Below are 27004 nucleotides of genomic sequence, written 5' to 3'. Positions count from 1 at the left end.
AATAATACACTTTGTCTGAAATGCTAGGGTACCTGTCAAACTAGAGAGAAGACAGAAATAACAAGGCTTTATCTACTCTGTCTCACCCTGAGATGTCTATAAAGAAGAGCTGGAGAAAAAAACTGAACATGTTTTCTCTTGCAGCTGCAGCTGTGATCCTCGGCTGTCTGTTGGCTTTGAAGGGACCTGATGTTTTACGTTATTGGTACGTTACAGAAAGAGTTTTCTTTTTGTATCTTATTGTTAGGGTTGTTTAAGTCCTGTCTGCCTCTTTGTCTCTCCCCTTTCCCTTTAAAAATAGAGCTAGAAATATTTGCAGTTATGCCAGAATGTACCTTTATGGAATTGGCAGTGAGAATTCATTCATTTGGGAAATGTTTATTGAGTAATTGCAGTCAGTGCCAGACACTGTTTATAGTGGAGTCAAAGTCGAATAAGGCAAAAATCTCCCTTCAAGGAGTTCAGAACATGAATGGGGTAAATGGTCGAGGCAGAGAAAAGTTATAGTAGGTTCATATTGAGGAGTCTGAGGGAGCCCAGACAAGGGAACCCCTAAATCTGGGGGGAATTGGGGAATTGACTTTTGCCTAGAGGTCAAGGGAGAGGAAGGCTTCTTAAGTGGAGGGTACTGAATGCACATTCTTTTTACTGCTTCTGCGAGGGCCAGCACGAGCAGGAGGCGTTGGGGAGGGGGGTAATAGCATTAGCTGTCATTCATGGTATAGAGCAAGGGTTGGCAAACTTTCTCTGTAAAGACCAGAGTGTGAATGTTTCTGGTTTCGAAGGCCATGCAGTCGCATTAAGCACTCAGCTCCACTGGTATGGTACAAAAACAGCCATGATCTGAAAACCAGAGGGTATGGTGAGTTCCAGTAGGCCTTGACAGAACCAGGCAATGGGTGGGATTTGGCCTGGGAGCTGTAGTTACCCCTGTTATAAAGTTCTCTTCACCCACAGAGGTAGTAAGCCAGGAGAATGTTTGCAACCCTCTCCTGACTTCTTTAATTTGTGGGAGATGCCTGTCCTGTTCTGAATGAAAAGCTGCTGTGTAACTGACAGGTGGCTTGTGTGTTCTCTCTTTACACAGGTGGAATCACAGTGTCTGTGGTTGCATTCTTCTTCACAATTAAGTTCCTCTTTGAGCTTGCCGCACGTGTAGTCAGCTTCCTCCAAAATGAGGACCGTGAGCGTCGAGGGGACCGGACGATTTATGACTACGTGCGGGGAAATTACCTGGATCCCCGGTCTTGCAAAGTCTCCTGGGATTGGAAGGACCCCTATGAGGTGGGCCACAGCATGGCCTTCCGAGTGCATGTAAGGGAATGTTTCTGTCTCCATACCCATTGGGGTTTCTGAGTCACTTGCTTTTCAGAGCCCAGTTCAGTCTGTTGGTGGTGCTGACTGGAGTGTTAACATTTTCCCTTGTTTTTCAGTCCCTCCCAGGAACTTGGGAATTGTTCATGTCTGAGGAGGCATGAATTTCTCTATCATTTTGGTTAAATAGGTACTTAACTTTGAAGAAGGATAAAGCTTAATGTTTTTTTTCAAAATGAGAAACATATCACCAGAAAGAATAGTGTTAGAGGTCAAGAGTTGGCAAACTGGCCTGAGGGCCAAATCAGGTCTACCTTCTGTTTCATAAATGCAGTTTTATTGGAGCAAAGCCACACCCAATTGTCATGGATTGACTGGGGCTGCTTTCAGGTCCAGTAGTTAGGGTAGTTGCATAGTTGTGTCTGGTCTACAAAGCCAAAAGTATTTACTCTCTGGCACTTTGCAGAGTTGGCTGACTCCCATGCAGACTTCTCCACTGTAGCATTGCGTTTGCCTTGAGAGCCTGAACTCTCCTCTCTATGCCCGGTGCTCCGGTTCACTCAGCGCCAATCTAGGCTGACTGCCTCAACTGTGGATTATAGTGATTAGATATTAGAAAGGGCTGGGAAGATGAGGAGGCAGCAGTGGTGGTTTAGAAACATTGAGTTGAAATCGAAAGTTTGAATCAGAGGTATAGTCTACCCCATCCTGGGAACAGGTTAAAGCTTTGCTCCTGAGTCAGTGGTTTTCTTTGGACTGTTGAGGGAATTGTCCATATTTCTATGAACAGGACTATAAGGAGCGGGTAGGTCCTGGGGTTACTAGTGTGATCTCTGCCTGCTGCCTCTTCTCTCCCACATTCTCCCTAGTGACGTGGTAAGTGGTTTTCTTTTTCTCCTTGTGCTCACTAATGGGCTTCCCTTTCTCCTACTGCAGTTATTTTATAAGAACGGGCAGCCTTTCCCTGCACATCGGCCTGTGGGATTAAGAGTTCACATCTCTCACGTCGAGCTAGCAGTGGAAATTCCAGTGACCCAGGAAGTTCTTCAGGAGCCCAATTCCAATGTGGTAAAAGTGGCCTTCACTGTGCGCAAGGCTGGGCGTTACGAAATCACAGTGAAGCTTGGTGGATTAAATGTGGCCTATAGTCCCTATTACAAAATTTTTCAGCCTGGTAAGTTCTTTTTTCTTTCCTCCTCCCTTTCTCTCCCTGTTTTTCTTGTACTCACTCCATCCGTTCTTGCCTCCGCAGCTTTTCGTTTTTTTTCCGCACGCTTTTTTTTTTTTTTTTTTTTTTGCTGTGGGGCATATGCACTTACCAGAGAGAAAGAGGGAAAGTGAGAAATCACCCTCCAGAGGGAATGGCCACACTGCAATCTCTTCTCCTTTATTATCCTCTCAAGATTTTGGACATACATGGACATGTGCCCGGTGTTGTTTCCCAAGCCTCAGGGTCTGGGACTTGAATTGCACATTCAGCCACATGGGACTCAGACACCTTAAGCTCCATGCCATCTGCCGGCCCATTCTTTCTCTTCTCCTCCTTCTTCTTCTCTTTTCTTTCTTCCTTCCTTCCTTCCTTCTTTTCTTGCTTTCTTGCTTTCTTTTCTCTTCTTTTTACATTTATCTATCTATGTATCTATTCATCGATTTATTATGATTTTCATAAACTGCCAGCTTTGGGACTCAGATCTTGGTTGGCTACTACATGAGAATTCAATGCCTTAACCACCTGTCACCTGCTAGCCCCTCTCTCTTCTTCTTCTTTTTAAAAATTTTTAAATTTTTTATTTTTTAAATTTTTTTCTTTCTCTAATTTTTTTTTGAGAGATTTTTTACTATAGGGCATGTGCGCTCACCAGACAGAGAGAGACAGAGAGACAGAAAGCGAGAAATCACCCCCCATGGGGGATGGTCACGCCACAGTCCCTTCTCTTCCATTCTCCTCTCGGGATCTTGGGCACGCACGCACACACGCCCGGTGTGGGTTTTAAGCCACCGGGTCCTGGACGCGAACCGCGGTCGACTACGTGGGAGTCCAGCAACATAGCCATTACGCTAACTGCTGGTTCTTTTTTTTTTTGAGAGAGGTTTTTGCTATAAGGCATGTACGCTTGCCAGAAGAACAGAGAGACAGAAAATGAGAAATCACCCGCCAGGTGATTTCTGGTCATGCCACAATCCCTTCTCCTCCATTTGCCTCTTGGGATCTTGGACTCGCACGCACATGCACCTGGCATGAGTTTAAGCCACCGGGTCTAGGACTCAAACTGCGGTTGACTACATGAGAGTCCAGCAACATAGCCATTACGTCAACTGCTGCTCCCCTCTCTTCTTTTTTTAATATTATGTCTTGAGACATTCACATGCCGTTTAAAATACACAATTTGATGGTTTTAAAATTCGCAGTTGTGTAGCCCTAGCCACAGTCAAAGTTTTAGAGCATTTCATCATTAAAAAATGATAAATAAAGTTAATGCATAATTTTTTTTTTAGAAAGAAATAATACAGAGATCTAGTGTACTCTTTATCCAGTTTCTCTCAATGGTAGCATCTTTCAGAACTGTACTACAGGGGCCACCTGGTGCGTGGTGGTTAAGGCTGCAGTCCCACGTGGCCAACTGTGTCATTTTTAGTCTTTTTTTTTTTCTTAAAGAATTATTTTATTTAACTTTATTTATTTATTTGTTTTGACCAGAGAGGGACAGATTGAGAGAGAGAAAGAAGCAAGTGCAGTGCCAGGTCCAGGACTTGAACCACTGTTGGCCATGTGGGAGTCCACCCTCAACCACCACACCAACCACCACACCACCTGCCGGCCCCTTGTCTTTAGTCTTTGACCTGGTGACTTGAAACATACACAAGCATGTGTGTGGGCATGCCCAGGATCCTGACAGAAGAACAGAGGAATTGTGGTATGACCATCCCCCCAGGGTGGGTGCTTTCTGACTTTCCCTCTCCATTGCCCTTGCCTTTACTCTTATCCTTTCTTTCTCTCTCCCCTGCCTCTCTCACTCTTTCTCTGTCTCTCCAATGAGCACATGTGCCATAAAGCAAATTATAAAGAAAATAAACTGTGGTATAACACCACAGCCAGATTGTTGACCATGATTAAGTCAAGATACAGAACATCTCTGTCACCCCAAGGAGCCTACATGGTGACCTTTTATAGTCACACTCATCCCCCCCCCCAGTCTGTTTCTTTTCGTTTCTTTTCCCTTTCCTTTCCTCTTCTCTTCTCTTCTCTCCTCTTCTCTTCTCTTCTCTCTCTCTCTCTCTTTTTTGGTTTTGTTTTTGCATTTTTTTTTCCCATGGCATTTTCAGTACTAGGCTGATATGTTTTATTTTATTATTTTAAATTTGCTGTAGGGCATGTGCACTCATCAGAGAGAGGCAGAGGGAAAGTGAGAAAGCAGACTCCCAGGGGGATCACCATGCTGCAATCCCTTCTCCATTCTCCTCTTAGGATTCTGGGCACACACACACACACTTGCTAAATAAGTAGAATCATATAGTATGTAGCCTTTGGGGATTGACTTTTTTTTTTTTCGAAGAATCACTTTATTTAATTTTATCATTACCATTATTTTTTAGCTTGATCAGAGAGAGATGGGATGGGGGGGTGGGCAAGGGGAAGTGAGAAAGCAAGCTACCAGGTCCAGGACTCAAACCGTGGTTGGTCATGTGGGAGTTCAGCGCCTCTAAGCAACACACCACCTGCCAGCCCCAGAATTGACTTTTAACCTTTTTTCTGGAGAGGTTTTTGCTATAGAGTGCGTGTGTGCACCAGAAAGACAGAGACAGACAGACAGAAAGTGAGAAATCACCCCCCCGGGGGGGATGGCCATGCCGCAGTCCTTTCTCCTCCATTCTCTTGGGATCTTGGGCATGCACGCAGTGTGCCCGGTGTGAGTTTAAACCACTGGATCCAGGACTTGAACCGTGGTCAACTACATGGGAATCCAATGACGTAGCCATTACACCAGTTGCTGGTCCTGACTTTTAACCCCTGGAGACTGACTTTTTTTCATTTAGCATAATTTTCTGGAGATTCATTCAGGTTGTTGTGCGTATCAGTATTTGGTTCCTTTTTATTGCTGAGTATTTCATGGTACAGATCAAAATGCTTGGAATTAGGAGTGTTTAAGATTTTGGATATATTCAGATTTTGGAATGTTTTCATGAACATGATGAGATATCTTGGAGATGGGACCCAAATGTAAACATAAAATGCATTTCATATATACCTTGCAAACATAGTCTGTTGATAATTTTATACAGTATTTTTGTATTGCAACATTTTGACTGTGACCCATTACATGAGGTCAGGCTTGGAATTTTCCACTTGTGATGTCTTGTCAGAGTTCAAAAAGTTTCAGATTTTGAAGCATTTTGGAATTTCAGATTAGGGATGTTCATTCGGTACCACAATTTGTTTAACTGTTCACTCACTGAAAGACACTGTACTGGTGGTGTTTTCAGTTTTTCGCTCTCACGAATAAAACTGCTATAAACATTCATGTACAAGTTTTTATGTGGATACACGTTTTCATTTCTCTGGTATGAATGCCCAGAAATGCAGTTGCTGAGATGTATGGTAGTTGTATGCTTAGTTGTTGTTGTTTTATAAATTGCTAAATTCTTCCATGAGACCAGCAGATAATGTGATGGTTACATCACTGGATTCCCATGTAGTTGACAGTGGTTTGATTCCCAGACCCAGCAGCTTAAAACTCTCACCAGGTACGTGCATGCCCAGAATCCCGAGAGGAGAATGGAGAAGTGATTGTGGTGTGGCTATCCCCCCTGGGGGGGCGGGGGGGTGATTTCTTGCTTTCTGTCTGTCTGTCTGTCTGTCTGTCTGTCTGTCTGTCTGTCTGTCTGTCTGTCTGTCTGTCTGTCTGTCTCTGGTGGGTGCACATGCCCTATAGCAAAAATACTCTCTTAAAAAAAATTGCTTAACTGTTAGAGAGTGGCTATTTATATTCTGCCCAGCAATGTATAATAGATCTAGTTACTTCACATACTCACCAATATTTAATACGTTAAATAGTTTTTTATTTTAGCCATTCTGATAAGTAGTGTTGTAGTTTTAATAGGCATTTTCTTTTCTATATTTTTTGGAGAGGTTTTTGCTATATGGCATGTGCGCTCTCCAGAAAGATAGAGACAGAGAGATTTTGGAATGTTTTCATGAACATGATGAGATATCTTGGAGATGGGACCCAAATGTAAACATAAAATGCATTTCATATATACCTTGCAAACATAGTCTGTTGATAATTTTATACAGTATTTTTGTATTGCAACATTTTGACTGTGACCCATTACATGAGGTCAGGCTTGGAATTTTCCACTTGTGATGTCTTGTCAGAGTTCAAAAAGTTTCAGATTTTGAAGCATTTTGGAATTTCAGATTAGGGATGTTCATTCGGTACCACAATTTGTTTAACTGTTCACTCACTGAAAGACACTGTACTGGTGGTGTTTTCAGTTTTTCGCTCTCACGAATAAAACTGCTATAAACATTCATGTACAAGTTTTTATGTGGATACACGTTTTCATTTCTCTGGTATGAATGCCCAGAAATGCAGTTGCTGAGATGTATGGTAGTTGTATGCTTAGTTGTTGTTGTTTTATAAATTGCTAAATTCTTCCATGAGACCAGCAGATAATGTGATGGTTACATCACTGGATTCCCATGTAGTTGACAGTGGTTTGATTCCCAGACCCAGCAGCTTAAAACTCTCACCAGGTACGTGCATGTCCAGAATCCCGAGAGGAGAATGGAGAAGTGATTGTGGTGTGGCTATCCCCCCTGGGGGGGCGGGGGGGTGATTTCTTGCTTTCTGTCTGTCTGTCTGTCTGTCTCTGGTGGGTGCACATGCCCTATAGCAAAAATACTCTCTTAAAAAAAATTGCTTAACTGTTAGAGAGTGGCTATTTATATTCTGCCCAGCAATGTATAATAGATCTAGTTACTTCACATACTCACCAATATTTAATACGTTAAATAGTTTTTTATTTTAGCCATTCTGATAAGTAGTGTTGTAGTTTTAATAGGCATTTTCTTTTCTATATTTTTTGGAGAGGTTTTTGCTATATGGCATGTGCGCTCTCCAGAAAGATAGAGACAGAGAGAGACAGAAAGCCAGAAATCACCCCTCCCAAGGAGAATGGCCACACTGCCATTCTCCTCTTGGGGTCTTGGGCATGCATGCACATGTGCCCGGCGTGAGTTTAAGCCACCGGGTCCGGGATTCGAACCGCGATTGACTACATGGGAGTCTAGCAACATAGCCATTACACCAACTGCTGGTCCCTTAATTGGCATTTTCTAAATGGTTAACTTCTATACTGTGTTCACTTTTCTAGTTCATAAACATGATATGTTTATTTAGTATATAGATCTTTTTCGTTTCTTTCATTAGCACTTTGTTGTTTTTAGTGTGTCAGTCTTATATATATTTTGTTAGATTTGCATATAAGTATTTAATGGGTTTTTATGTTTGTTTTGTGATTGGTCAGCTCTTATTTTTAAGACCCACCTCACTGATAAGTTTGCAGTGGGACTCTGTATCTGTAACTCTCAGTTCTGTTTCTTCCAAGTTCTTTACTCAAAATGAAGTGGTTGAGAATTCGTAAAAATGAGCTCCCAAAATTAATTTGATTTAATCTATTTCTTTTTCTTTTCCTCTTTGTAGTGTTATTTATATCCAGGAATTGGGAGGGAATTAAGTGCTATAGGACTCACTGAGCAGTTCTTTGTGCTCTGAAGACTACCTCTCAACATTAAATTCCATTGTCTTTGTTCCAGGAATGGTGGTTCCTTCCAAGACCAAAATCGTCTGCCATTTTTCTACTCTTGTTTTGACCTGTGGCCAGCCGCATACCCTTCAAATAGTGCCCCGAGATGAGTACGACAACCCTACCAACAATTCCACATCCTTGAGAGATGAGCACAATTACAGTTTGTCCATTCATGAGGTAAGCGACTTTCCTTCTTTCTCTGTACACAAGGGAGAACAGGCTCCTTACTCTGTCATTCTCATCCCATCAAATTCACTCTTGTCTCTTGTTTCCCTCTCTCTGACTTTGTATCTTCATTTAACTCATTAGTAATCATGAGATTTAGATTAAGTCATAGAAAGAAACTTCTCTGTAAAGTATAAATTGCCTTGCAAAGGAGAAAGTCATAAATGCGAAGTGATGATTTCTTTCTTCCGGTAGCTTGGCCCTCAAGAAGAAGAGAGTACTGGTGTCTCGTTTGAGAAGTCAGTGACATCCAACAGGCAGACTTGCCAGGTGTTCTTGCGACTCACCTTGCATTCTCGTGGTTGCTTCCATGCCTGCATTTCATACCAAAATCAACCAATCAATAATGGCGAATTTGACATTATTGTCCTAACTGGTAAGTTATGAGAAGAGCTGCGATTCAGTCCTATTTCCCAGCCACTACTTTCAATGTCTGCATTTTTCTGAACGACCTTGCAAACACTTGATGTGGGCGCCACACTAGGCTTAGTGTTCTGTGAACTAAAGAACTACTGATGGGTCATTCTTACTTGAATCCTTATTCTTCGTTGTATTTCAGAGAATGAGAAGAATATTGTCGAACGTAATGTATCCACCTCAGGAGTGAGCATTTACTTTGAGGCTTATCTTTATAATGCTACCAACTGTAGCAGTGCACCGTGGCACCTCCCACCCATGCACATGAGCTCTTCCCAGCGCCGGCCTTCCACAGCTGTGGACGAGGAAGATGAAGACTCACCCTCTGAGTGCCACACTCCTGAGAAGGTGAAGAAACCCAAGAAGGTGTACTGCTATGTGTCACCAAAGGTTGGAACGCCCATTCTTACCTTAACATCCTTCTGGCTGAGGCAGTATATGATTAGCATTTGGTAACTGAAACCATGAAGTTGCAGTCTCGAGTATCAGGACAAGGTCACTTGGGTTTCTGGGTACTAAGGCAGTCTATTTGCCAGGGAGCGGAGGACTGTGTCACCTCTGCCGCGGTTGTGTTTGCTTTAGACTAGACATAGTTTCTGTCTGGGATTCTCTGCACCTTGGAGCTCTAGAGGACCTGTAGGATTCTGCCTTTTGATTGTTTCTGGGAGATTTTCCAAGGCATGGCTTCCAGAGATGTAGAGAAAGCTACTTTGAAGCATTAAAAATGTCTGAGTAGCATGAAAATCACTGTTGGCCTCTTGTGTTGTATCAAAACAATTTGATCTTTCAGTCTGTGACTTGTGAAACCTCAGTCAGTGAATATCACTCTCAGGCTACAGGATTGGAGTAAAGAAATGTTGGCAGAGACAAGAAGGTGAATTTCCCAAGCCCTTAAGCTCAGAGGGGCTTTGTGTTTGGGAGTTTTATTTTAATAGTTGTATCTTCTTATTCAGTCCTCATGAAAGTGAGACTCTGTTGAAACATCCCATTTACATCCCTTTAATCTCATACCCCAAACTGGGTTCTAATTCTGTTCTACTTTATAACACTTTGCTGTGTGCCATTTTTTGTTTTATGGTCTAGTCCTAATTTGGACTGAAAGGTGGGGTAATGAGGGAAGTGGGTGGGGTGAATAAATGAAACAAGATAAGCTATGAATTAATACTCACTGAAACTGGTCATGGGTTCGTTATGTTTTCTTCAATACGTATGTGAAATTTTCTTTAATGAAGAGCTTTTATTAAAACAAAAAAATATGACCTGCTACACATTCAGATAACAGGAATATTTTTGTTTGTTTTTGTTTTCCATTTTGAAAAGTGATTGTGGGGCCAGCAGATGGCGTAGCAGTTACGTCACTGGACTCCCACATGGCTTGCTGTGGTTCGAGTCCTGGACCTGGTGGATTAAAACTCATGTTGGAGGGACCAGCAGTTAGCGTAATGGCTATGTCACTGGACTCCCATGTAGACAACCGCGGTTCGCGTCCCGGACCCAGTGACTTAAAACTCACGCTAGGCGTGTGTGTGTGCGTGTCCAAGATCCTGAGAGGAGAATGGAGGAGAAGGGATTGCAGCATGACCATCCCCCCTGAGGGGTGATTTCTCGCTTTCTCTCTCTCTCTCTCTGGTGAGCGCGTGAGCCCTATAGCAAAAACCTCTCAAAAAAACAAAAAACAAAAACTCATGTTGGGCATGTGTGCGTGCATGTCCAAGATCCCAGGAAGAGAAAGGAGGAGGGATTGCGGTGATTTCTCACTTTCCCTCTCACTGTCTCTCTCTCTCTGATGGAGCACACACGCCCTAAGGCAGAAACCTCTGCCTCCTCTCCCTCCAAAAAAGATGGTACTGTCTCTTCTTCTTCTGAAAATGGCATAAGGAGACCCTTCTTACTCTCGGTATTTTTGAGAACTTTTTTTATGTAAGACTCTCATTTCTCCCTACTCCTGCCTCTGACCCCTACCCCGTCTTCCTACCTTTCCTTCCCTGGTAAATTCTCGTACCTTGCAAATAGGGATGGAGAAGCAGATATGGGCTGCTGGCATTCTCCATGCTTGGACTTGGAGGAAGCCACCCAGTGGCATTGGGCTGAGCAAAAGGAAATTTTGATTCTCTCCCAGGGAAACGTTCCCTACGTGAAGTGAAAGCCTGCTCCTAGATACTTAGAATTGTAGTAAGACTTGAGTATTAAGATTATAAAATGCCTCTGTGTGAAATTGCATTGTCAGAGTAATATTTTTCATTGTCCCTTTTAAAGATAGAGTTGACACACTTGGTCTTATTATCCATTTTTGTCCATGGAAGAAAAAGGTTATCATGGGAAATGGTCGGTAGGGATTGTGACGTTTGAATTACAGTAGAGTCTTTTTCTCATCGACTTGTTTTCTGTACGTTGGTCCTCCAGCAATTCTCAGTGAAGGAGTTCTACCTGAAGATCATCCCCTGGCGCCTTTATACCTTCCGAGTGTGCCCGGGAACGAAGGTGAGTGGAAACCTTACATCTGGTTCTTGCTGAGCAGCTTCAACTCTGGAATGTTTCAGCCTTTTCTTTTTCCCAGAAAGACTTTTGGTGTTCTGGAAGTCCTCACTGTGCATACAAGATTCATTGCCAAATAAAGGATCATTATCTCTTCACTAAATGACATGAAGAATATATAAATTCTCGAAGGAGACGTGCCTACAGAAACAGAAGTTAGTTTCAACTCAGAATACTTAGCAGTTATCTTTTGTCTCCAAGACTAAGTTAACAGAGTGTCGGCCTCTTTGGCTCAGGCTTGAATTTCCAATGGGCTAAAGCTAACTTTTAGAAGCAGTATTTACGTTATATTATTTATCATTATTTATTTTTTTTAAAGAATTATTTTATTTAACTTTCTTTATCCATTTACTTATCTATTTTAATTTGACCAGAGAGGGACAGAGGAGAGAGAAAGAGAAAGTGAGAAAGCAAGCCACCATGGGGACCAGCAGTTAGCGTAATGGCTATGTCACTGGACTCCCATGTAGACAACCGCGGTTCGCGTCCCGGACCCAGTGACTTAAAACTCACGCTAGGCGTGTGTGTGTGCGTGTCCAAGATCCTGAGAGGAGAATGGAGGAGAAGGGATTGCAGCATGACCATCCCCCCTGAGGGGTGATTTCTCGCTTTCTCTCTCTCTCTCTCTGGTGAGCGCGTGAGCCCTATAGCAAAAACCTCTCAAAAAAACAAAAAACAAAAACTCATGTTGGGCATGTGTGCGTGCATGTCCAAGATCCCAGGAAGAGAAAGGAGGAGGGATTGCGGTGATTTCTCACTTTCCCTCTCACTGTCTCTCTCTCTCTGATGGAGCACACACGCCCTAAGGCAGAAACCTCTGCCTCCTCTCCCTCCAAAAAAGATGGTACTGTCTCTTCTTCTTCTGAAAATGGCATAAGGAGACCCTTCTTACTCTCGGTATTTTTGAGAACTTTTTTTATGTAAGACTCTCATTTCTCCCTACTCCTGCCTCTGACCCCTACCCCGTCTTCCTACCTTTCCTTCCCTGGTAAATTCTCGTACCTTGCAAATAGGGATGGAGAAGCAGATATGGGCTGCTGGCATTCTCCATGCTTGGACTTGGAGGAAGCCACCCAGTGGCATTGGGCTGAGCAAAAGGAAATTTTGATTCTCTCCCAGGGAAACGTTCCCTACGTGAAGTGAAAGCCTGCTCCTAGATACTTAGAATTGTAGTAAGACTTGAGTATTAAGATTATAAAATGCCTCTGTGTGAAATTGCATTGTCAGAGTAATATTTTTCATTGTCCCTTTTAAAGATAGAGTTGACACACTTGGTCTTATTATCCATTTTTGTCCATGGAAGAAAAAGGTTATCATGGGAAATGGTCGGTAGGGATTGTGACGTTTGAATTACAGTAGAGTCTTTTTCTCATCGACTTGTTTTCTGTACGTTGGTCCTCCAGCAATTCTCAGTGAAGGAGTTCTACCTGAAGATCATCCCCTGGCGCCTTTATACCTTCCGAGTGTGCCCGGGAACGAAGGTGAGTGGAAACCTTACATCTGGTTCTTGCTGAGCAGCTTCAACTCTGGAATGTTTCAGCCTTTTCTTTTTCCCAGAAAGACTTTTGGTGTTCTGGAAGTCCTCACTGTGCATACAAGATTCATTGCCAAATAAAGGATCATTATCTCTTCACTAAATGACATGAAGAATATATAAATTCTCGAAGGAGACGTGCCTACAGAAACAGAAGTTAGTTTCAACTCAGAATACTTAGCAGTTATCTTTTGTCTCCAAGACTAAGTTAACAGAGTGTCGGCCTCTTTGGCTCAGGCTTGAATTTCCAATGGGCTAAAGCTAACTTTTAGAAGCAGTATTTACGTTATATTATTTATCATTATTTATTTTTTTTAAAGAATTATTTTATTTAACTTTCTTTATCCATTTACTTATCTATTTTAATTTGACCAGAGAGGGACAGAGGAGAGAGAAAGAGAAAGTGAGAAAGCAAGCCACCATGTCCAGGACTTAAACCACGGTTGGCCATGTGGGAGTCCAGTGCCCTTAACCACCACATCACCTGTCAATCCCTTATTTATCATTATTGTTGTCTTAAATTTGATTAGAGTGAAATACAGAAAGAGAAAGAGAGAAAATAAGAAAAAGAGAGAAAGCCGCCAGGTCTAGGGCTTAAACTGGTCAGTCATGTGGGGGTCCAGTATCTGTAACCACCCTACCACCTGCCAGCCCCTCTCATATATTTTTTTAAAACTGTTTTTAACTTCTTTGAACTTCTGAAATCTAAGCTTTTGCCCAACAGCTTGACTATATAATTTTAATTTTTAATTTTTCAAAATTATTTATTATTTTTTAAAATTTGATCAGAGCAAGAGAGACAGAGCGAGAGAGAGAGAGAGAGAGGAAGCAAGCCACAAGGTCTGAGATTTGAACCTTTGGTCAGACATGTGGGAGTCCAGCGCCCTTAACCACCATGCTACCTGCTAGCCCAGTGTATCATTTTATAAAAATCATTTCCCTCTACCTAGTTTTTTTTTTTTTTTCCTCTACCTAGTTTTGAAGTAGTCCTTTTCTGGCAACTTTTCCTTACTGTTGGGTTGTCTGAAAAATCGTGACACAGAAGACACGTCATGACTTTTCCACAACCCAATACTTTCACTCTTATGTTGGAAGGTCTGTAGTATTTCTTGTGACCCGTACTAAAAATGACATTTGAGGGACCAGCAGTTAGCGTGATGGCTATGTCGCTGGATTCCCACGTAGTCGACCGCGGTTCACATCCCGGACCGAGTGACTTAAAACTCATGCCGGGTGCGTGTGCGTGCGTGCCCAAGATCCTGAGAAGAGAATGGAGGAGAAGGGATTGTGGCATGACCATCCCCCCTTGGGGGGAGATTTCTCGCTTTCTGTCTCTCTGTCTCTCTGTCTCTCTGTCTATCTGGTAAGTGGACGCGCCCTATAGCAAAAAAAAAAAATGACATTTGAATTTGAATTGTAGAGTACTGATATGTACTTCTTGTGGGTACTTACCTGGAGAAAGCAGGCTTAACTTGGTTTTGTTTGTTGGTACAGAGGGTTGGGCTGTTGCACATTTTTACTGGGTTTGAGGGTTTTATAGATTAACTCCTTTTTTCCCCTTCGCTAGTTTTCATACCTTGGCCCTGACCCTGTCCATAAGCTCCTCACACTGGTGGTGGATGATGGCATTCAGCCTCCTGTAGAGCTCAGCTGTAAGGAGAGGAACATTCTAGCAGCCACTTTCATCCGCTCTCTTCATAAGAACATAGGTGAGGTTGATCAGGGAAGGCAGCAATCCCGGCTTCCCTGCATATTTGAGGATATAGAGGTGGGACTCCTCAGTTGGCTTGTAGTCATGATGGATCTTGCTGCTTCTCAGGAGGCTCTGAGACCTTTCAGGACAAGGTGAACTTCTTCCAGCGAGAGCTTCGGCAGGTGCATATGAAAAGGCCACATTCCAAAGTCACCCTGAAGGTCAGCAGACATGCCCTCTTGGAATCGGTATGTAGTTTTATCTTTGTCAGCAGATGCCAGTTTTCCACCTATTACCTCTTGGTTATATTCTGCTGGTTATCTTTCTCACCAAACTTAGAGTTCTCTCTTTAAATGTATCAACTTCTGTTTGTTGGACTATACTAAATTTGGAGCAGACTTGCAGATAGGTTCTTGAGGGCAGAGACTAGCTGAGATACTGGCTTTCAGTCTGCTCAGAACTAGTTCATGAGCAGTCTCATGGGACTTCTCTGTGGGGCAGATAGAATTGGTTGCAGAACTTATTATTGAGGCCAGGAGGTGGCATGGTGGTTAAGTGCTGGACTCCCACATGACCGGGCATGGTTCAAGTCCTGGACCTAGCAGCTTTTTCTTGCTCTCTCTCCCTTTCTCTCCTCGGTTGAGCACCAGTGTCCTATAGCAAATTAAAGGGAAAAAAATAATAAATTTAAAAAAAAGAACTTGTTATCAAATCCCTGAAATAGAGGAGCTTTTGTTGGATTAAAAGGAAATGATTTTGTTGTCACTTTGGTCTGATGGAAAAGGAACACCTGAGGTGTGTCTGTCTCCACTGCACAGACACTGGCATACTTCTTACATTCCCCAAGAATGACAGGCCTGATCCCTGGCCAGAGAGTGTTTGTGATGTTTGGCTTTGGTCGATGTGACTGGAATCCCCTTTTCTCAATCACCTTCTCTGCATAGCCTGGCTCCCTTCCTGAACCTAGCCTTATGAACAAAGATGTCTTGTGGACAGACTATACTGAGACCAGGACTCCGTGGTTCTCTTGCTTTTAGCTTATTGACTGAGTCATTTTTTTACTTCTTTATTGCATGAGTTTTCTCATTAATAAAATAAGAATTATAAAAAAGAGAGAGAGAACAAATAGCTTCAACTTTACAACAAAGTGATGGTGAAAAGATAAATTTTTTTAAACTTAAAATTTTTTTAGAGGTATGTCATTTAAAATATAAGATGGTATTAAAGGTTATTTGTGAGTAATATATCTGTCTCAAGTGGTGGTAGTTAGATCACTGGGTGATGTCCGTGCTCTTGTGGTTTTTGTCTTTAATATCCAAGGGATTCCAGCCAGTGTTTTAACAATTTCCTTCTTTTCACTGCTTTGCAGTCTCTGAAAGCTACTCGAAATTTCTCCATCTCAGATTGGAGTAAGAACTTTGAAGTGGTGTTCCAGGATGAAGAAGGTCAGTTTTGAAATTGCACTTTCATCTTTTTTTAACTCTCCTCCTCATTCCCACCCTCTCTCTTATTCCCTCTCACCAAAAAATAAAAAAAAAAAAGAAGGAAAGAAAGAAAGAAAAAAATAGCTTTTTTTCCCAAAGGAAAAAAGTAACATGAACCAACAAAAAAGGGTAAAGTATATTGGACAGATGACACGTTGGGTCTTGGATCTTGTAGAGCACAGACATGTAAGTTTTGGGAGAGGGCGCTCAAAGTTAGAGCCAGGAGGGCAAAGTGACTTGTAGAACTAAGGTAATATCCATTTCCTGGGAACTCTGTGACCTTTCGTGTTTCCCTATGAGGGGACATTAGCCTAGTGATCAGAATACCTAAGTCCTACATAAAGGGGTGTGAGTTCAAAGAAGTCCACAGTTTAGGAGAGTTTCAATGTAGAAATATTAAGGGAGTCGAATAAAGGGAATATAATATGTAAAATGATGACTCAGTGAACAGAAGTGGTAAGAGGACAGCCGTTATGGAAAACAATAGGGTGATTACTCAGAAACTAAAAATCGAATTCCCTTGTAGCCCAGTAATCCCACTGTAGGGAATGATAGGGGATATACCCAAAGAAAAAGAAACGTTTGTCCAAGAGATACCTACACTCCCATGTTATTGCAGTGCTAGTCACACTAGCTAAGGTATGGTCTCAACTTGTGTCCAACCGCTGTTGGATGGATAAAGAAATTGTGGTATATATACACATCCTTTTATTAAGATCTGAAAAAAGGATAAGCACTGTCATTTGAGGCAACATGGAGGAATCCTGAGGAAATAATGCTAAGTCAAATAAGCCAGTCACTACTACCGTATATTCTCACAGATTAATGGAAACTGAAAGATTTGATTTCATGAAGGTAGAGAATGAAATGATATGGGGAGGAGGATAAAGGGAATAGGGAGAACGGGAGAACTTGGTTAACAGATACAGGAGATAATTGGAACAAGTTTTGGAGTACTGCAGTATAGTAACATTAACTATAGTTGATGCCAATTCCATGTATATTTCAAAATAGCCAAAGAAAGCATTTCAAATGTTCATAGCACAAAGTAATAATGACTATTTGAGATGGTGGATATGCCTTGTGCCCTAATTTGATTATTACACATTGTATACAGCATTAAAAAGCCATACTGACCCTATAAATACGTACAACTATTATATGTCAATTAAAAATTGTTGTTAAGGGACCAGCAGATGGTGTAATGGCTATGTTACTCCCACATGGTCAACTGTGGTTTAAGTCTCAGACCCAGTGGCTTAAAACTCATGCCAGACATGTGTGTGTGCATGTCTAAAATCCCTAGAAGAGAAGGGATTGTGGCATGGCCATCCCCCACTAGGGGATGATTTCTCACTTTCGTATAGCAAAAGTCTCTCTCTCAAAAAAAAAAAAAAAAAAAAAAAGTTGTTAAAGTGATAAAAGGAGGTAGGCCAAGATCATTTTTTATTTTCATTATGCTTTTCAGCCCTGGACTGGGGAGGACCTCGCCGGGAATGGTTTGAGCTTATCTGCAAAGCACTGTTCGATACCACTAATCAGCTCTTCACCCGATTCAGCGACAACAACCAAGCATTAGTGAGTCTATGACTTCCCCATGGGCGGGTAGAAAATGTGGATGATGTTAGAGTGGATGTATTGATAATAACGGGTTCCAACTTAATGAAACTGACATGGGAGTCGACTGCCTGTCCTTATATTTTGAGCTAATCTTAATGTAAGATCCTTTTTGCCTTCATTATGTCCTCTATAAAATAAGAGAAAATGCAGCCAGATGAGTGTTTGAAAAGCATTATAGTACAATGACTACTCTACTTTAAATTATTAGAATAATATTGGGTCATCAGAAAAGCTTTATATAGGCAAACGTGTCATGACTTTTCTGACGACCCAGTAACTGAGCCACTTAAAGCATCCCAAAAGCAATTGATTTCGGTACCAGATCTTTGACCAGGTGGAGGTTTCAGGAGTAGGAACGTAAACTTTGCTGAGGGAAGTTCTAGTTTAGGGAGAAGTTATCACATTATCCACTGATTAACTTCCTTATTCATGCATGGATTACGAACTTAATATAAGATTCTTCAACTTAAGTCCCATTTTGCCCTTTATCCTCTAGTCACTTTGAATTATTCAGTGGTGGTTACCACTAGACTAATGTCATTAGAAGGGTTCTTTGATCCTTACACTGAAATTCTTGCTCCCTTGGCATGGGGTTGGGGAGAGAGAGTCTTTCCAGAACTAGGCTTTAAGAAAAATGGCCCAAGGCCTTTCAGTTTCTTTCTTTGACAGGTGCATCCCAACCCTAATCGCCCTGCTTATCTGCGCCTGAAGATGTATGAGTTTGCAGGGCGGCTGGTGGGCAAGTGTCTCTATGAGTCCTCTCTAGGAGGAGCCTATAAGCAGTTGGTTCGAGCTCGCTTCACCCGTTCATTCTTGGCCCAAATCATAGGACTACGTATGCATTACAAGGTAACATCTTAGGTGTACGTGGGTACTAATGCTCCCTGGCCATTAACTCTGGAATCGTTCCACCTGAGGTTATTATTAAGTTTGAAGGGATAAGTGGTTCTAAGCAGTTATAAATCTCATTTCTGGACAAGAGTATTCATATTCTGTGTTTTGTTTGTTTGTTTTTGTTTTTAATCTCCTCAGTACTTTGAAACAGATGACCCAGAATTCTACAAATCTAAAGTGTGTTTTATCCTAAATAATGACATGAGTGAGATGGAGTTGGTCTTTGCAGAAGAGAAATACAACAAATCAGGTCAACTGGATAAGGTGAGAGAGCAGACAGAAGCCTGTGGGTTTTGTGTTCCTCAGCTTTCTCTAGAGCAGTGCTGTCTAATGTATTTTCTGCAGTGGTGGCAGTGTTCTGTATGCATGGTGTCTCTTACACACCAACAACGTGGCATATATGGCCAAATAACTGAATTTCTCGTTCTACCTTACCAGTTTAAATAACTGTATGTGGCTAGTGGCTGCCCTATTGGAGAGTGCAGCTTTAGCGCATTGCATCCCATATTTTATGATTTGAGTGGCGCAAAAGTCACAGGTGTCCATCTATTTCCTTATTTCTATCTTCCAGTAGAAAAAGAACTGAATGACGGGACCAGCAGTTGGCCTAATGGCTATGTCGCTGGACTCCTGTGTAGTCCACCGCAGTTCGAGTCACGGGCCCGGTGGCCTAAACTCACGCTGGGCGCGTGTGTGTGCATACCCAAGATCTCAAGAGGAGAATGGAGGATTGCGGCCTGGCCATCCTCTCTTGGGGGGTGATTTCTCACTTTCTGTCTCTGTCTCTCTCTGTCTTTCCGTCGAGTGCACGCACCCTATAGCAAAAACCTCTCCAAAAACAAATGAACAAACAAAAAGAACTGAATCATAATGAAATGTGACTCTATAAACAGATTTAGAAGAGCTAGCCCTATCTTTATTCCTATTAGTATGGCGCTGTAGATAATCCCATTTTTGACACAATGCTTATATATTTTAAAACTTTCTATTAAGAAACTGGTGGGGGGGCAGCAGGTGGTGTGGTGGTTAAGGCACTGGATTCTTACATGACTGATCTTGATTTGAGTCCTGGACCTAAAGGCTTGAAAATCATGCCGAGCATGTATATGTACACGCTCAGAATCCCTAGAGGAGGACCAAGGAGAAGGAATTGTGACATTGCCATCTACCCCTGGGGGGGTGATTTCTCACTTTCCCTTTCTCTGTCATTCTTTGACTATGGCAAGCATAGATGCCCTATGGCAAAAACCTTTAAATTAAAAAAAAAAAAATTAGAAAAAGAAAGGAAAGAAAACAATTGACCACAGGCCAGTAGGTAGTGGAAGTTCGGGTGCTGGATCCCCTATGGCTGACTCTGTAGTTCAAGTCCCAGACCAGGTGGCTTGAAAATCACACCAGGTGCATGTGCATCTGTGCCCAAAATCCTGAGAGTGGAGGAGAAGGGATTGCAGCATGGCCATCTACCCCTCGGGGTGATTTCTCACTTTCTCTGTGTCTTTTTCTCTGGCAAGTGCACATGCCCTATAGTAAAATCTGGAGAAAAAGAAAAAGAAAACAATCGGCCAGATAGCCTCAGCACAGTGGCACAGTGGTCGTGCTCTGTAATGCTGGGTACTACATGGAAGATTAGGTGCTTCTGCTTATATCATGGCTTTAAGCAATATCAGATAATAAAGGTGAAGCTAAAGCTACAGTAATAGGTCATTAAAAACACAGTAGCACCGACTGAAAAATAGTAACCACTAGTACCACTCTACTAATAGTCAGATGGCCTTTTTGAAAATTAGGGGACCTTGGGAACCAGCAGTTAGCGTAATGGCTATGTCGCTGGACTCCCATGTAGTCAACCGCGGTTCACGTCCCGGACCCGGTGGCTTAAAACTCACGCCGGGCGCGTGTGCGTGCGTGCCCAAGATCCTGAGAGGAGAATGAAGGAGAAGGGATTGCTGCGTGATCATCCCCCCTGGGGGGTGATTTCTCGCTTTCTGTCTCTATGTCTCTCTTTGTCTGTCTGGCGAGTGCACGCACCCTATAGCAAAAATCTCTCAAAAAAAAAAGAAAATTACGGGACCTCGTTCAGAGCCTGCCTTCCTGACCAGCATAGCAACGCAGCTAGTCAAGATCCTGAATTAGGGTCTCCAGGCCAAACAGAGTACTCATGTTTATTGGGTTTAATATGAATACAAAAGCTTAGTGATTTATTTCTATTAATTAGAAATGTTTATTGACATAAATATCTAGAATTATACACAACAAAAAATGTTACATTTTTAGATCATTAAGAATCCCTGCTATGGAGTAGTTCGCTATTTCCATTATGATGTTGTCAAGACTTGAAGATCTAATCTTACAATGAAATGGAGGCCTTCTTTCACTTAAGAAGGCAACCTTAGTCACTACACACAAATTTTACAGGGTGGTGGTTTTAAAATGTGCTTCAGGGCTTCCTTAGAGTCCTATTAGAAGTTGCTTATTGGGAGGTACTATTTTATCTGAGAATTTTATGGCTTTTTCTTTGCAGATAAGAAGGTTGGGGGCCCAAATGGCTAAGTGACTAAAGTTTATTTATTGCTTACAATGTTAGTATCAGGTTGGTGATTAGAATCTGGGATCTCTTAAGTTTCAAGCCATCTGGGACCAGCAGATGATGGTTATGTCACTAGATTCTCACTTAGACGACTGTAGTCAAGTCTCAGACCTGGTAGCTTAAAACTCATACCAGGCATGTGTGTGTGCATGCCCAAAATCCTAAGAAGAGAATGGAGAAGAAGGAATTGTGGCGGCCATCCCCTCTGGGGGGTGATTTCTCACTTTCTGTCTCTATCTCTGTCTGTCTTGGCAAGCACACATGTCCCATAGCAGAAATCTCTCTAAGAAAAAAACAGTTACAAGCCATGGATCTTTCTTTTGACTCACATCAGAGCTAGAAGAATGTGGGGGAGCAACTATTTTAATCTTATTTTTGAGACATAAGACTTCACTACTTACCTGAATTTATTTACTCTGAGCCAGAGAATTCTGTAGTGGCTTAATTTTGAATCACAGATTAAAATAATGCCTACAAGGAGCCATATCTTCCTGATGCTTTACCACTGCTTGGTCAGAGAAGACTCACATAGTCACCACCATAGAAACGTAGCTAGTAGAGAGCCATCTCCATGGCCTGGTGGTTGAAGGAGCCAGATCCCACCTGGCCAGCCGTGTGGTTCAAATCCCAGCCCTGGCAGTTTGAGAAACACATTGGGCGTGTGTGTGTGTGTGTGTGTGTGTGTGCTCAAAATCCTGACAGGGTGGAGAAATGGAGAAGGGATTGATGCATGGCTGTGTCCCATTGTAGGTGCTTTCTCTCTTGTTCTCTCTCTCTGTTAAGCACACATACCCTCAGGCAGTTAAAAAATAAATTAAAAAATTGGGATCAGCAGTTAGCATTATGGCTATGTCACTGAACTCCCATGTAGTAGACTGTGGTTCAAGTCCTGGACCCGGTGGCTTAAACTCACACCAGGTGCGTGTGCATGCATACTCAAGATCCCAAGAGGGAATGGAGGAGAAGGGATTGCAGCGTGGCCATCCCCCCTGGGGGGTAATTTCTTACTTTCTTTCTCTCTGTCTGGTGACCGCACTTGCCATATAGCAAAACTCTCTCTCAAAAAAAATTTAAAATTAAAAAAATGTTTTAAATGAAAGAAAGAGTAGCTAGTAGAGTGCAGCAATGGTAGGACCCTGAAGAATAGGAACTGTATAAAACCAAGTATGTTGAAAAGCTGAATATAAAGCAGAAACTTGACTGACATTGACGGAGTTCAATAATGTTATGTTTGTAGATCACAGCAGACAGATATCGTCATGTAAACTTCCATCCACAACCTCTCCTTGTCTGTCTTTTGCCTCTAACTTCAGGTCGTAGAACTCATGACAGGTGGAGCGCAAACCCCAGTTACCAATGCGAATAAAATCTTCTATTTAAATTTGCTGGCACAGTATCGGCTTGCCAGTCAAGTGAAAGAAGAGGTGGAACATTTCCTTAAAGGTATGAGCCTGTCTACCCTTGGCCTTGAGGTTAAAATGCCTGTATCCATTTTGTGGATATGGCTTTAACTTGGCTTCTTTGTTTCAGGCCTAAATGAGTTGGTCCCTGAGAATCTTTTGGCTATTTTTGATGAGAATGAACTTGAGGTAAGTGCTTGCAGTTCAAACCCTTGTTCTTTTTTAAATTTTTTAAGAGAGTTTTTTTTTTTTTTTTCTATAGGGTACACATGTGCTTGCTGGAAAGACAGAGACACAAGGCGAGAAATCACCCCCCACCCCAGGGGATGGGCATGCTGCAATCCCTTTCTTTCCTTCTCCTCTTGGGACTTGGGTACGCATGCAGGCATGCCCAGTGTGAGTTAAGCTGCCAAGTCCAGGTCATGAACCACAGTCAACTATGTGGGAGTCTAGCAACGTAACCATCGCGCCATCTACTGGTCCCCAAACTATTGTTCTTGACTCGACATTTTAGTGATGCCCAAGAATTAGCTTGTTGCATCTTCTTCTATGAGATGTGGCCCAAAAGCCCTTTGAAAGGCAAGAGTAGTTTCATTTTTGTTACCCTTTCATTCATTAATTCTTTTTTCAGCTTTTTAAAAACTAGAATGTGAAAATTAAAAAGTAGCAAGTAGGCAATTACTTATGAAGAATAATAATTATTTATTGAATATGAGTCTACGTAGTGAAGATTGTTGGTATTGGGACCAGCAGATGGCGAAATGGCTATGTCACTGGACTCCCATGTAGTCAATTGCAGTTCGAGTCCCAGACCTGGTGGCTTAAAATCATGCTGGGTGCATGTATGTGTGTGCCCAAGATCCGAGAGAAGAATGGAGAAGGGATTTCAGGGTGGCCATCTCCCCTGGGGGGTGATTTCTCACTTTTTGTCTCTCTGTCTGTCTCTTTCTGGCGAGTGCATGTGTCCTATAGCAAAAACCTGTCCAAAAAAAAAAAATATATATATATATATGTCTATAGTTGATATCATGTACAGTTTTCATACGCTCCTATAACATTTAAGAGAATAATCTAATTTTATTCAGGTGTATGTTGAGTGCCTCCTGTCTGCTATGTACTTTCAGGTGCTGGGGAGATCCCAATCAATAAGACAACATCCCCACTTTCATCAAACAACATTCTCCTTTTTTTATACAATGAAAATGTTTTATTGGCTTTTCTGACTACATATGTGATACACTCATTAGAAAATCATTCATACAGTACAGAAAATCCGAAAACACAGCTCATCTGAAATCCCACCCTCCTTAGACAACTGCCCAGAAGCATTTTATTATCACCTTTTTATGCCTTTTTTATGTGCATGGGGAGCTAGATTCTAATGAGAGATAGGCCAAAAGATGTGCCCATATGTCATATTTTTGCATTACAACACTATATAGATTTATACATACAAAGAAACTTCAAAGAGTTCATAGAAAAGTAGATTTAAAATGTGGGCTTATTTTGGTGCCACACACAAAAAAATTGAAATCCATGCAGAGGTTTTTTTTTTTTTTGGAGAGATTTTCACTGTAGGGCACGTGCGCTCGCCAGACAGACAGAGAGAGACATAGAGACAGAAAGCGAGAAATCACCCCCCAGGGGGGATGGTCACGCCGCAATCCCTTCTCCTCCATTCTCCTCTCGGGATCTTGGGCACGCATGCACATGCGCCCGGCGTGAGTTTTAAGCCACCAGGTCTGGGACACGAACCGCGGTCGACTACGTGGGAGTCCAGCGACATAGCCATTACGCTAACTGCTGGTTCCCCATACAGAGATTTTTCATAATTGCATGGCCCATGAATTTTTTGAAGATCCCCGTATATATATGTGTGTGTGTGTATGTATGTGTGTATGTGTGTATTCACACAGAAAGACAGTCTCTTACAGTTCCACATCCTGCTCTTATTACTCATTAGCTTAGCAAGTTCTTTTTGAATGAGCCAAGGCTCCTCCTCAGGCTTGCTTTGGGCTTTTCTTGTCTCTCAGTCAGAATGTATAACTTTTTAAAAGATTTATTTTATTTAATTTTATTCATTTTAATTTGACCAGAGAGAAAGAGAGACAGAGAGAGAAGGAGAAAGGGAAAGCGAGAAGGTTACTAGGTTTAGGACTTGAACCGTGGTCAGCCATGTGGGAGTGTCTGGCACCTTAACCACCATGCCACTTGCTGGTCCTTCATGGCTATTAGATGAGGTCTCACAGTCTGCTAAGTACCTTGCTGGATCCTGAACCAAAGGAGGACATCAACAAGATGTTTAGGGCTCTGATGTCATTCATGTTCTCATTTTGGGGCATACTCTAATATTTATCTGATCAAGTAGAAACAGGACTGAAGGGAAAGTAGTAAAGTTCAATTCACAAAAGAAGGCTGGATCCTGGGAAATAGGAAAGGCTGTCTTCAAATTTATAAATGAGTTGGGGGTCTTAATCAAAGGGAGAGGACTTCTCTTTCTCTCCCTGGTATTCTCAGGCCAAGTTTAGAGCAGACTAGCAGCAAACATGTGGTCCACTTTTGAATCTTTTGTTTGAATTAAAAATAACCCATCACTACAGTCCTGCTCTTCAGAAATACCTGGAAACTTTTTCAACTTACATGAGGTCATTACTTCTTCCCTAGAGATTCTGATTCAGTAGGTCTAGGTTAGGACCACAGGCATCTCTGTGTGTTTTCTTAAAAGCTTTGTGGTATTTCACTACACTGCTTTGGAGCCATTGGCCTATTTTAGTTTATAGTTGGTTTTCCTAAAGCAATATTCTATCATTAAGACCTCACCTTTTGTCTTTTCTCAGTATTTTTCTTTATTCTGCATTTTGCAATGTTAACACAAGTAAGTGGTCTTCATCCCTCTGATTGTCCTAGTAACCTTGACCATCTTTCTCCAGCTTCTGATGTGTGGGACTGGGGACATCAGTGTGTCTGACTTCAAAGCTCATGCAGTGGTGGTTGGTGGCTCGTGGCACTTCAGAGAGAAGGCAAGTGGGCCACACTTCTTTCACTTAGATTTCTGTATTATAAGGAAAATGTTACAATAGAAACAAATAAGAGGAGTCAAAGAAGTTGACATGTTGACTGGGGGGAAAAAATGATGCCTATGGGAAGAACAGGTGGTAGTTCAGGTAGAAGGGAGCACTGGTCCCCAAGGGCTGTCATGCTGGCTCTCATGGGAACAGTTGATTGGGAATGTGAAGAAGTAGAATCAGGCAATGAGCGACCACCCTCTTCGGTGTGTTACAGTCACCTGAAGGGACTGTCATCTCTAGCTGTTCTTACCTCTGTCCTCAAAGAACAGTAACTCCAGGGTGTCTTGTATATGGCCTTGTATATGGCCACAGGCCATATATGGTCCTAGTCTTGTGCTCTCCCTGCCAGGTCATGAGGTGGTTTTGGACTGTGGTTTCCAGTTTGACCCAGGAGGAGTTGGCCCGGCTACTTCAGTTCACAACAGGTTCCTCTCAGCTGCCACCTGGAGGCTTCGCTGCCCTCTGTCCCTCATTTCAGATCATTGCTGCTCCAACCCATAGCACCCTACCAACTGCACACACGTGGTAGGTGTCTGACTGCCTGATGCCTGTTCTGTGGGGGGTGATCTTTCCAGCCCTTGGCAGCCTTTCTGGTGGTATGAGCTAATTATGTCTCCCCTTCTCCTTCCAGTTTTAACCAGCTGTGCCTCCCAACGTATGACTCATATGAAGAGGTGCACAGGATGCTGCAGCTGGCCATCAGCGAGGGTTGCGAGGGCTTTGGCATGCTCTGATTACTCCCGTCCCATCCACTTGGATCCTGTGCTCTCTGGAGCAGGTGGGCGCACGTTACAGTCCTCATAGCCATTGGCCGAAACACATAACCATCAACCAGAAGATGCCACAGGCTCCCCTGTCGCTGGAGTATTTTGTCACCTACAAGCCTTGTCCTTACCTCACCCCCACCTTCCCCTGAAAATATCTACCATGAGCCACTTTAGCATGGAACTTAATCCGAGCGGACTATTCAGTCGTGAGAAGAGGACCGCGCTGCTGTCACTTCCTCTGGTCCTTTGAAGATCTCAGTAGCTGGAGCTGTCTCGGTAGCTGAGGGAGGTTACACACGGGGCTCAGTTCTTTTGGGAAACTGGTGTGCAGAGAACCTTAAATCCATGCCTTTCTCCAACTCCCTCTGCTAACATTCCTGGGGTGCCCTCTTCGGCCCTCAGTACTTGACCAAATTCATACATGAGTCCTCCTTGTGGGCGGAGTGATGGCCTCTTCTCATCTGTAGCTAGGAGAAGCACAGACAAGAGGCGGCCCACATGAGCAGTCTTTGGTTTTGTCCCCCTGCACAATGGCAGGCATGGGCCATGGCACTGGACTACCTCTGATGAGGACTGAGAGTACAGAAAGATCTTTTTTTTTTTTCCTTTTTTTTTTTTTTTTTTTTTTGGGGGGTCAACAACTGGGAAGGGGAAGG

At 42.5% G+C, this 27004-nt stretch overlaps 1 protein-coding gene across 6 annotated transcripts in view; it reads left to right on the top strand.

The window, feature by feature from the left end:
- The window catches only part of AREL1 (apoptosis resistant E3 ubiquitin protein ligase 1), a 56016-nt gene extending 29219 nt beyond the window's left edge, over positions 1-26797 (top strand). For 3 of the 6 annotated variants that reach the window (XM_006170549.3, XM_027769117.1, XM_027769118.1), the window contains 18 exons: positions 145-205; positions 1088-1314; positions 2251-2488; positions 8132-8301; positions 8545-8725; positions 8909-9156; positions 11170-11247; positions 14403-14544; positions 14655-14776; positions 15898-15973; positions 17481-17590; positions 18302-18481; positions 18665-18790; positions 22427-22556; positions 22644-22702; positions 25444-25533; positions 25931-26106; positions 26213-26797. In XM_006170549.3, coding sequence (XP_006170611.1) covers positions 190-205; positions 1088-1314; positions 2251-2488; positions 8132-8301; positions 8545-8725; positions 8909-9156; positions 11170-11247; positions 14403-14544; positions 14655-14776; positions 15898-15973; positions 17481-17590; positions 18302-18481; positions 18665-18790; positions 22427-22556; positions 22644-22702; positions 25444-25533; positions 25931-26106; positions 26213-26315 — 2472 coding nt within the window. In that variant the 5' untranslated portion in view covers positions 145-189 and the 3' untranslated portion in view covers positions 26316-26797. The remainder of the gene's footprint in view (positions 1-144; positions 206-1087; positions 1315-2250; positions 2489-8131; positions 8302-8544; positions 8726-8908; positions 9157-11169; positions 11248-14402; positions 14545-14654; positions 14777-15897; positions 15974-17480; positions 17591-18301; positions 18482-18664; positions 18791-22426; positions 22557-22643; positions 22703-25443; positions 25534-25930; positions 26107-26212) is intronic. The other 3 variants (XM_027769119.1, XM_027769121.1, XM_027769120.1) reach the window with 3 other exon arrangements.
- Positions 26798-27004: the final 207 nt, after the last annotated feature.

This window comes from Tupaia chinensis, unplaced genomic scaffold (assembly GCF_000334495.1).
Source record: "Tupaia chinensis unplaced genomic scaffold, TupChi_1.0 Scaffold148607_1, whole genome shotgun sequence".
Taxonomy (NCBI): domain Eukaryota; kingdom Metazoa; phylum Chordata; class Mammalia; order Scandentia; family Tupaiidae; genus Tupaia; species Tupaia belangeri.
The sequence above is the reverse complement of the archived record's forward strand: the minus strand, read 5'-3'. Positions and strand labels throughout refer to the sequence as shown.